This window comes from Alligator sinensis, unplaced genomic scaffold (genome assembly GCF_000455745.1).
Source record: "Alligator sinensis unplaced genomic scaffold, ASM45574v1 scaffold487_1, whole genome shotgun sequence".
In the NCBI taxonomy this organism is placed as follows: domain Eukaryota; kingdom Metazoa; phylum Chordata; order Crocodylia; family Alligatoridae; genus Alligator; species Alligator sinensis.
Genome location: NW_005842301.1, coordinates 154,649 through 166,180, shown reverse-complemented (window position 1 = coordinate 166,180; position 11,532 = coordinate 154,649). Strand labels below are relative to the sequence as shown.

Here is an 11,532-nt window from a genome sequence, read left to right as displayed (position 1 = left end):
CCAATATCGGCTTGCAGGGACGTGTAGCTTTCCTTAACATAGAGAGCTACCCCCCCGCCCCTTTTCTCTACACGATCCCTCCTGTACAGGGTATAGCCATCTATCCCCGTGGTCCAGTCATGGGTGGAGTCCCACCAGGTCTCCGTTATCCCTATGACATCGTAATTGTTTGCACTAAGCATGAGGATGAGCTCCTCCTGCTTATTCCCCAAGCTCCTGGCATTAGTGTACAACGGGCTTAGTTTAAAGCCCAGTGGAGCAGGTCAGCCAGTCTGGCTGAGAAGAGCCTCCTCCCTAGGGGAGAGAGGTGGAGGCCATCCCTTCCCAGCAGCTCGCTGCCTCTCTCGCCAAAGAGCGGGCTGTGGTCATGACAGCCAAAGCCTTCCTGACGACACCAGCGCTGCAGTCTTTGGTTGACCACATAGATCCTCCTGTCCCTTCTCAGCCCATAGCCTGAGACTGGGCTTCAAATATTTGAAGATTGCTATCATGTCCTCTCTTAAGCACCTTTTCCACGAGCTGAACATGCCTAGCTTCTTCAGCCTCTCCTCACATGACTTAATTTCCAAGCACCTGATCATCTTTTTTGCCCACCTCTGGACCCTAATTTCTCCACCTGCTTTTTAAAATGTGGAGCCCAGAACTGCACACAGTACTCCAAATGAGGTTTAACCAGTGCTGAGTGGAGAGGCATTTTCATCTCCCATGTCTCGCACCTAATCCCTCTGTGGCAAGCACCTTTGGATGTCTGCCACTTAAAGGGCTTGTGCAGGCTGCAGGCCAGCCTACAGGTGGAAGCAGGCCCAATCAGGCAGTCACATAGCAGTCAGGAGGCTTCCCGATTGGTAGAAGGCTGGCCAGCATGGGTATAAGACCAGACCCAGGGAGCAAGGGCAGCTAGCTGCAACTGGGGAGCCGAAGGATGAACATCACCTGGCCAGAGTACTGCTACTCCCAGAACACCTGGAGGTCAGGGTAGGAACTATAGGGATGAAGGAGGTTCCTGGTCCTGGGGCATGACCTGAAACTACACCCTGCTGGGGTTGGATGCTGTGGTGGATCTGCTTGTGGAAAGGCAGTCTCCAGGAAATGCCACATCTGTGCCTCTCCAATGAAAGGCGAGTATGGGGTGCTGGAAGGCCTCAGCCCCCTGCTGCCTTGTGGGTGACCCTGTGGAGGGGAAAGTGTAGGGGAGCACACCCCAAAGGAAAAGCACAGGACCCAGGCCCATTGAATGGGGCCTGAGGCAGGGTCCAGGCACATCGACAGACACCTGAGGCCCCAGTGAAAGGGCAGAGTGAGAGCCAGAGGCCATACAGAGTAGGGTCTGTGGGCACCTGAAGGACTATGCATAGGCCGGCCGGAGTAGAGGCCCCAGTGGAGGGCATGAGGCCAAGGTATGTCTGAGTGCACCTGAGACTAAGTTTGGGCCAGAGGCCAACTACTGCCCAGCTAAGGGGCTGGGGGAGTAATAGTGGAATGGGATGCCATCTGCAAAGCACGGGACAGGGTATAGGGATGGTTTGGAGCTGTGTATTACACCCTTGGGATCAGGGCATTAAATGGGCAGCCTCCTGCCTAGTAACAGCTATTTCAGTTCCAACAAAGGCACAGCAGGAAAATCAGGTGGGCAGACTGCCCTAGACAGGTGGGAAGGCTGACATTGTAACCGGCCTTGGGATGACCATCTGTCACACCTACTGCTGCAGCCCAAAATCACATCCGTCTTTGTGCAGCTGCATCACACTGCAGACTCAATATGACTCTGTGATCTACGAAGACTTCCAAATCCTTTTCCACAGAACTGCCATCCAGCCAGGTGTCACACATTTTGTTTTTGTTGTTGATTATTCCTCCCAAGGGTGGAACCTTACATTTGTCTGCACTGAACTTCATCCTGTTAGCTCTAGCCCAGCTTTCCAATCTGTCAAGATCCTTCCAAATTGTAGTTGCATCCTCTAACATGTGCCCAATCCTTCCCTGTTTTGTGTTGTCCACAAACTTGCTCAAGAAGCTTTCTATGCCAGCATCCAAATGCACTAATAAACACATTGAATAGCACTGGACCCAGAACATATCCTGTGGGACTCCACTCAAACCCTCCTGCCATTCTGAAATGGGCCTGTTAATAATTACCCTTTGCTTATGGCTATTGAGCCAGTTATCTTCTTGTAGTTGTATCCAGTCCACACTTTTCCAAACTATTAGACGGTCCTTCAGGACCTTGTCAAAAGTCTGGTTGAAGTCCAGATACACTATATTCACAGCATTCCCTTCATCCAAGTAGTTACTTTGTCAAAGGAGGAGATCAGGTTTGTTTAACACGATTTGTTCTTCATAAATCCATGCTGCCTGCTTGTGATCAGCCTTTCCTCCTACATATGCTTGCAAATGGCCTTCCTTAGGTTATTCTCCAGTAACTTCCCAGGTATTGGAGAGGGGCTAACCAGACCAGTTCCCTGGGTCCTCCTCCTCTGCTTTTTTAAAGAGGCATGACATTGGTTCTTTTCCAGTCCTCTGGTACCTAGGCCCATCGCTCATGACTTCATGAAGATCATTGCCAAGGGGTCTGAGATATCCTCTGCCAGTTCCTTCAGAACCCTAGGATGAAGCTCATCCAGCCTGCAGAGGGAGGGTCCGAACATGAAAGTAGAGAAAGAAAAACAGTAAAAAGAGCAGAAAAATGAGACTGGTGCACTGGAATGCAGGGTAGAGGCTGCCAAAGCTGTTAGAGAGACCGACAGAGTTTGTTGAAACTTTATTATACAAATATTTAAAGCAAATGGTGAAAGTGTAAAGGTATGTGGTCCTCTCAGGGGCTGAGTATGAAACATTTGTTAGCAACAATAAATACCAATCACTAGATATTGAAGCTCCTTTCCCCATGCTGCTCATGGGGTTACAAATGTACGGCCAGCTGTCCATCTTCCACCTTGCAGAAGGAACCCTCAATGGCCCAGCAGGACACAAACTGGCCACATTTTGTTGCAAGATGAAGTATTCAAATTCAAGGCCAACATACACTCAGGCCGGGAAGTGGAAGAGTTGAAGGACATCAAAGCCAGCCCTGACAATCCAGTTTCTGAGGTTTTTCATGGTTGCCATACTAGCCTGACCAAGCAGGAAACTGACCAGGCAGATCACGCTCCCCTTGGCTGCTCAGCACAGGACAGAGAAGATGTACAGTCTCAGAAAAGTCTAAGTCCAGTGAGCCAAAGATGGTTCTGAGGGAAGCAAAGAGCAGCTACAGCCAGGGGCAGTCCAGGAAGGCAGGGAAAAGTTTTTCCCACCTCCTTCCGACAGAAAGGACAAGCTGATGACACTGCACAGTTTAGGTGGTGGACAAAAGTGGCCACAGCCAGGGCTCCATGCAGTAGCTGTCACTGGAGATGGCCAGTTTTCTTGTCAATGGATAGCTTGTACATGGTGTGCCAAGACACTCAAGTTTGTTTTGGTGTTGCTGCCACTAGACCCCGACTCCAAATCACGTCAAGGTGAGTGGTGGAGACAAGAGGCATGACACACTTTGACTACCCACATGTACAGTGTCTTCCCAGACAGGATCTCAAGGCAGATCCCACCTCTGCTCTCAATGGGCATGGAGAGGGACAGCAGAGTGCCTAGCCCACCACTCTCATCACTGTCCACAGTTGGAGAAATAAGCAGCAATAGAGGGTCCATCACCAGAGACTGAAAACCCCCTCCCACAGGCCCCTCATGGGGTTACACATGTAAGACCAGCTGTCTGTCTTCTACCTTGCAGAAGGCAAGCTCAGTATAGAGCAAGAGAGTGTCCCTGTGAAAAGTCTGTTAATAGGGGGCATTAGAGAAAGCTAGCCCCAGATAGAAAAGAGAAGAACAAGTCGGTAGAGGCCAAGTATAGGGAGAGACACCCTGCTCAGGGGACTGAATTTAGAGATTGGGCCAGAACAAGGTGGCCCAAAGATAAGCAGGGTAGAGTGAAGCACCTTCTGGCTAATTCTAGTATTCTAAGGGTAGCCTCCCAAATCTATATTTATTTTCTAACAAGGCATGGGCAGGAAAAATCAGGGTGGTACCACTGGAAGGCAGACTGAAGAACAAGATTAGCACAGCTACAGAGCGTACCATGGCCATCTTACCACAGCATGGGCGACTGGTGCCTCCTGAGTCAGCGGGCGGCACTTGCCCCCTAGCGGACAATCAGTGACCACGGGGGTGCCCTCGTGGCTGATCCCGCCAACCCACAAGTGGCAGCGGCACACCGCTAGCACTTCCAGGTGAGCACAATTGGCTTCAGGGATCACTTTTCTTGGCACCCCCACTCCCTAGCCAGCGTTCTCGGGGCTGGGGTTAGGGTTGTTCCTGCCCAGGGCAGGGGGTCGGACTTGATGATCTGTTCAGATCCCTTCCGACCCTAGAAACTATGAAACTATTATAGGAACAAGATACACAAACACATATATGAGAACGCTTTTCACAAAATAACTGTTCACTTTCTGATCTCACTATCCTTGTGCTCAAGGGAAATTTATACAACCCCTGAAAAAGGTGGATAGACACTAAAAACCAAGGACTGAACACAAATATTCACATTGTATCTCATTATAATCTACTTGATCCCTGCTAATCTTTCTTCATAACACAGGCGGTTTACTTTTCTTTTGAAAGGTCTTGTTCTTCCACTAATCAAGCCATCTTTTCTTGTCTGCTAGCTATTCCTGAGAATTTCTCTCTTCTCTAATTTCAAAGCCTTTCAGACTACTCTTGCTGTGCCTGCTTTTTCCTCAAACCTGAAGAATGCACTGCATTTGAAGCTTGTCCAAGTCTATCCCAGCCATGCAGTTGGTTTAATAATAGAAATCACACATAAAAATCCTCTTATATTTCCTGGACTCTCAGGGCAACATCATCACTCTAATGCTACCAAGCCTAAAAAATAAATAAATAAATAAATAAATAAAATGCTATTGCATATTAAAGGATCAGTGATTTTTTCCCCCCCGTTTACACTTATAACATGAGGACATTAGGCCAGGCCCCAGGTACTGAACACTTGTGCATTTTATGAGCTTTAGGGAGATGGCAGTGGAATCATGGGGGAATTAAGATTTTCAAACTGCTGACAAAAAGATGGCCTATAATAATCATCCTGTGGATTACAGACTTCTAGCGTCTTCCACATTCCTAACTTCCTCTATGAGGCTGGGAGCCAGCAGTGGGAGAATGGCTTTGTCCAGTAGGTAGCCTGATGGCATGAAGCAAGCACATTGTGTAGTTATCATGAGTCTGGACAGTACGAAACTGTTTATCCATGTCCTGAGAATTCTGAGAGTTAAGGGGCTTCAAAAGAATGTGCGTCTTCATTATGAGTAAAACTTAAGCCTCCACCTATATGAAGGTGGGGAGATCATACTTTCCCAAGCAAAGAACTACCTCCTTTAACACTGTACAAGATGTACTTCTTGCAGCTTTCCAGATGACCATTATAAAAAAGTGCTGTACATCAAACTGCTCAGTTACTACACATAACATGGAGTTATTCTCAAAGATATACCTGTTCTCCCTCAACCAGGTCATCAGATCACCTACATATTTATCTTGCACATTCTCACATTATGAAGCAACTTTTTCTGCACAGTACAGGATTTAACATCTAAAGCAGGGGTGGGCAAAATAAGGCCTGTGGCCAAATCTGGCCCACTGGGCTATTCTATTCGGCCCATGGAGCCCGCCAAAAATTTAGTAAATTAATATTTGCCCTAGCTCCCTGTCAAAGCTGACAGGCGCCAGGGGCAGTAGGACCCAGACGGAGCCCTCAGCAGGCTTGCAGGCTTGAGCAGCCCAGCCCTGCCCACCCCCAGCCAGTTTCCTGCTTTCCTGCCAGGCCCTGCTCCAGCACCACCTGACTATAGCTCCCAGCTGCCTCCCCGGACTGCAGAGCATAGGACCATGCTGGTATGGGGGGGGTGCAAGTGTGTGTGTGTGTGCGCGCGCACGTGTGCACACATGTCTGCAGGCACTGGGCAGAGTGCATGTGTTCATAGGATGAGTCCCACAAGCACACCTCACCATATACATGCACCTACATCTCCCCTTGCACTACCATACACAAATCCCAGCCACCCTCTCCCCGTACCTACCTACACCCCACATATCCACACACATACCCACATGCTCCCTCACTTCATAGACCCACACACCCACAGCCCCCACAAACCTATACCCCCCCACAATATACAAGAGTAAGACTTAATTTTAAGCTATTATACAATCACCTCTGTGTATACTACACAAACATGTAAATCAGGACAAAAATATTTTTTGAAATCAAATTAATGAATGTTGTAGATGTTCAATTTTTAGAGTATAAATTTGGTATTTTTCTGGTTCTGAGATGGCAAAACCCCTTGCTAAAAGAAGTACTTCTGGGGGCAAGGGGAGGGACTTCTGGTGACAAAGGTCAGGGGTTAGGGGGCAGGACTTCCAGTCACAAGATGGCGACCAGGGGGCACGGCACCTGTCAAGCATTGGGGCTATCCATGCGGCCCTCAACAGCTTGCCAAAACTCAGTAAGCAGCCCTCTGCCCAAAATATTTGCCCACCCCTGGAGCAGCAGCACTGGGCTGGGTGAACAGCACTGGAGATGAATGCTGCTTAGGCAGCAAATCCTGGCTGGTCACAAACTTCACAGCCTGTTGGGGCTGGGAACAGAGCTCCCCACTACCCATGCATCGTGCCCCCTGTACAGGTGTGTATGATCTGCAAACAGCATTGTATTGTAAGACATTGCTTCCTTGAGCAACTGCCAGGAATAAAGGCCTGGCACTGAGCCCCTCTCAACAGGCAGGGCTTTTCAGCAGGGAGCAGGAGTTGGGGTGGGGAAGGAGGGAGGGAGGGGAGGGGGGGGCGTGAACAGCGTTCTCCATTCAGGAACCAGGGTCTGTTTGGTCCAGGAGTGGGAAAAATACAGCTTACAGGCCAGATCCAACCCACAGCAGGTCCTTGTTCAGTCCAAAGCAGGTACCTCGGTCCCGCTTGGCCCAGGCACAGTCCAGCCATGGCGTGTCCTGCCACCTCCTGGGCATGCAGTGGAACTGGGGCAGCTCTGTGGTGGGACTGCCCTAGGCAGCCCGGGCAGCAGCAGCTCCTTCCAGCTGCCACTGGCCTCAGCTCTGCAGTACCGGTAGGAACCTACTCTGCACAGCCATGACCCTGTGCATCCTGCCCCTGCTTCGGGCTTACCCGCCCAGGCTCAGCAGCAGCAGCACGGGACAAAAACTGTTGCTCAGCGCGGGGGTGGGGAAAGCAGCCCTTCCCCTTCCTGCTGCTGCCAGTTCCCTGCTGTAGCCACATGGAGCCTCTGCAGGGCTGCCCTGCGTCTCCACTGCCATCACCACCGCCTCTGGGCTGCCCCCTGGGGCAGTGGTGGCAGCGCAGAACAGACACAGGGCAGCCCCAGGGGGGCTCTGGGTGGGCACAGCAGGGAACTGGTGGCAGTGGGAGGTGGAAGGGCTGCTTTCCTCCCACACTGAGCAACAGTTTCTGTCCCATGCCACTGCTTCTGAGCCTGGGTGGGCGAGCCTGGAGCAGGTGCGGGGCATGCGGGGTCGGGGCTGTGTGTGTGGGGCCTGCTGGTACCACTGGGCTGGGGCCAGCGGCAGCAGTAGCTGGAAGGAGCTGCCTGCCACCTGGGCTGCCTAGAAAGGCTCAGGGGGTGGCAGGGCACGCCACGGTGGGGTGGTACAAGGCAGGCTGGGTTGGGTTTGTGCACAGGTTCTAGCCGATCCGCTCAGGTGGGGGTGAACCCCCCCCAAAACCCCCTATACCCACCCACATCCACACACAGCCCCACACCCTCCCCCACATACACACATCCACATACATACCCACCGCACCCCACAAACCCCATACCCATCCTCCATACCTCCCCACTCCCCTACAATATACAAGAGTAAGACTTCACTTTGAGTTATTATGCAATCACCTCTATATGCACCACACAAACACACACAAATCAGGACAAAATTTTTTTTTAAAAACAAAATTAAAATGTGTTATTGTCAATGTTTGATTTTCAGTATATAATTTTTTTCATGGTTCCGAAACTGTACTTCTGGGGGCAACGAGAGGGACTTCTGGTAGCAAAGGTCAGGGGTTAGGGGAGGACTTCTGGTCCCAAGATAGTGAACAGGGGGCGAGGCTACACTTATGGCCCTCAGTAATTTGCCAAACCTGGTTAAGTGGCCCTCCACCCAAAATAACTGCCTGCCCCTGCTCTAAAGAAAGCATACTGGTGAGAAGTAGATGACCCAGTTCTTATAAAGATTCTTTTGCTAACCCTGAGATAGAGTTGCTGCAAAGTAGGTATGTAGGATGTTAACTGAGTGGATAATCATAATTTTAATTGGGACTTTCAGTTCTAATTTGAATTGCTTGAATTCTAAGGAGTAATAGCTTCACCATCCCCTGCTCCTCATTCTCTTCAAAAGCTGCTGTTTACAGTTATACTAGACTTCAATATTACTAGCAAAGAGGCATAGCACAAAAGTGAATTTCTTTAAAATGGAACTGGATATGTTAACAGAGGGTATGGTTGGGCATGCCATAATTCCATTTTATCAGTGTGTAATCTGGAGTCATGTGGCTGTGATATGCAGGCCAGCGCACTAAAATAGCTCCTGTAGCGTGGAAGACAGCTGGCAATCCTAAACCTCAAGGCTTTAGCTAGTCACCAGGGGTCACAAAGGATTATTTCCCACCCCTCCTTATGAATGCTTTGGCATCTGAATTTTCCCCCCCCACACCTTCTGACTGACTGGGACATTGGCCATTACTAAGGCTGGGGGACTTTTCCTGGGACATGCTGATGCTGCTTAGAAAAATCAATCACCAAATTTTAGTCAGGAAGGAATTTACTCCCACCCCGCAAGCCAGGCAGACTGGAATAGATGGTCCAGGGTTTTGTCTTCCTATGTGACATGGGACCTAGTACTTGTGCCTAGGATCCTCTGAGTATACAATTCAACTGCTTCCCTGTCACCACAGTGGTGGACTACTGGCAGTGCCCTCATCTTCCCTGCTTTTTATCTATGGTACAATGTAAGGTGTTCTTGGTATTTCAGAAATTGTGCCTTGTAATTGCAAGGGTTTTCTGTGGAAATTTTGGGGATTTCTGCAGTTCATGAATGCCTGGAAATGCAGAGAACTGAACTCAACGGCCCAGGAGGTCTCTTCCAATCCTATGTTCCTCTCTACATTTATGTAGATTTCAGCTTCAAATGTCAAAATACACCTGTCCAAGGCACAAAAATAAGATTTTAGGAGTTTGTGTAAATCAGGTGAAATACATTGTGCTTGGGAAGCAAGAATCAATCATGCTTCAATTAATTATTGGGATGTTTAAAATGCCAGACTCTGCAAACATTTCTGACCAGATACCCATGTTAGAAATTGTATCTCAATTATCGTTCAATATTTAATACAGTAGGCGGACTTTTCAGCAGGCTGAAGGTTAACAAATCCGGGCTATTTTTGCCAAAGGAGTTTTTTTATGCCCATCTTTGCTTAGTAAGTAAAGATTAATTTAACGACATACAGACATGAAACTAATTTTGTTTACCTAAACTCTACTTACCTAAACTATCAGGACTATCAATTGAAAAACACATAAGTATAACATCTGTATCTGGATATGAAAGAGGTCTAAGTCGATCATAATCTTCTTGCCCTGCTGTATCCCACAAGGCCAACTCAACCTGCAAAACAGGAGTGAAGGCAGTTAGCCAAGGCAGTCATCACAGAGAGTTACCCAAACAACCTGGAAAGCAGATTTCAATGAACACAATTTAAGGAAGGGAACACAGTGCACGCAGCTCCTCAAAAGGGACAAAAAAAATCTTCCATTTCCTACCCCAAAAATCAATGTAAATAATTTGACAACGTTTTCATTATAATCTATAGTAGAGGTGTCAAACTCACTTGAGACCCTGGGCCACACACAGATCACAGGGCTCCCAGCAGGCTGGATCTAACTGCAGGGCACGAGTGCTCCTGCAGTGGCCATAGCATCATCAGTGTGGAGTTGATGGGGGCGGGGGTAGGGCAGCGCGGGGTCTAGCAGTGGCAGGAGTGGGGACAGTGCAGAGTCCAGCAGCAGCAAGAATGTGGGCTGGAGTAGGGGTGGTGCAGCACCTGGTGGCAGGAGTGCAGGATCGGATGGGGCGGAAGTTGTACAGGGTCCAGCAATGGTGCCAGGTTCAGGAGCATGAGGTCTAGCGACAGCAAGTCAAGCTCACTGCTGATGGTCATGCCCAACAGGGCCAAGGGGCCCAAATTCTGGTGCCATCCAGTAGCCTGGTGGGCCACACAGTGAGGCTCCATGGGCCAAAACTGGCTCATAGACTGCTATGTTTGATATCCCTGATCTATGGTCATCACTAATCCTAGGAGCTTCCATAAAAAAAATAAGATAGAGGAGCTGAAGAAATGTACATGTTCTTAACATCTTAATTTGGGGCAAAATAGGAAGACCTAACAAATATAATTTTGAACAAACAAAAATAATGCACAATAAAGAATAATACCAATACAAATTACGTTTATAGAATTACAAACACATTTTAAATGGATATGCTTGCAGGGGAGTGTGTAATTTGGTTGTCTGTCAGGTGTTGAACTCAGTAACCCAAAAGTTCCCTTCTATCCTTGTATTTTTATATGCAAAGAGGCAAAAGTAACTTTCCAAGCAGCTTAGGTAAGTGAAAGGGCCAGTAACCGATTCCAAACATTAACATGCTTGACTCCAAAGCAATTGTCTATTATTTAAATTACAAAGACAATGATCCCTAAATGTTTCTCTGTTACATAAAAAACACAAAACTCTAAAACTCTTGGTTCAGAGATGATACCTTTTATTAGACCAACTAAGAAAATCACAAAAAAAAAAACGAACAAGAAACCCAGAAATCCCTAAGAAGTCATGCGCCCAAAAACTTGCAAAGAAAGATAATTTTTTTGCGATGTCTTCGTTGGTCTAATAAAAGGTATCATATCTCTGATCCAAAAGTTTTAGAGTTTTGCATTTCTTTTAGTCTCAGACCAACATGGCTACCAAATACATCCCTTTTACATAATGCATTTACTCTAAGATGAGGTTTTTCCCTCCAGTCAGCATGGGGAAAAATGTACCCTCATCTTATATTTGCACACAAAGTGGAGGGGGGAAACAGGTGGCTGCTGCAGCTCTGACCCTGGCTCTGAAGCCAGGTTGGGGCCAGTCAAACCCACAGCAGCCTCCTGCTGCACCCCACTCCGCTTACGTTCTGCAGCTGCTGCATTCACCAACTTACTGTCAGGTGCTAGGTATCTCCCAGGCCCAGAATACATGGAAACATTTTGCCCTGCCTAGCCAATCAGCACCAGCGACACTACTGCATTGTCTACCTGGCCAATCAGCAATGCCAACACTACTACATGGCCAAACAAGGCCCAAGCTTCCACCTGCTGTACTCTGGAAGCAGCCTAAGCAGCATCTGACTGTGTGGATGGGGG

General features: G+C 48.4%; 1 protein-coding gene across 1 annotated transcript in view; it reads right to left on the bottom strand.

The window, feature by feature from the left end:
• The window catches only part of RHOA (ras homolog family member A), an 84,182-nt gene that overhangs the window by 30,674 nt on the left and 41,976 nt on the right, over positions 1 to 11,532 (bottom strand). The window contains exon 3 of the mRNA XM_006028255.3: positions 9,617 to 9,737. Coding sequence (XP_006028317.1) covers positions 9,617 to 9,737 — 121 coding nt within the window. The remainder of the gene's footprint in view (positions 1 to 9,616; positions 9,738 to 11,532) is intronic.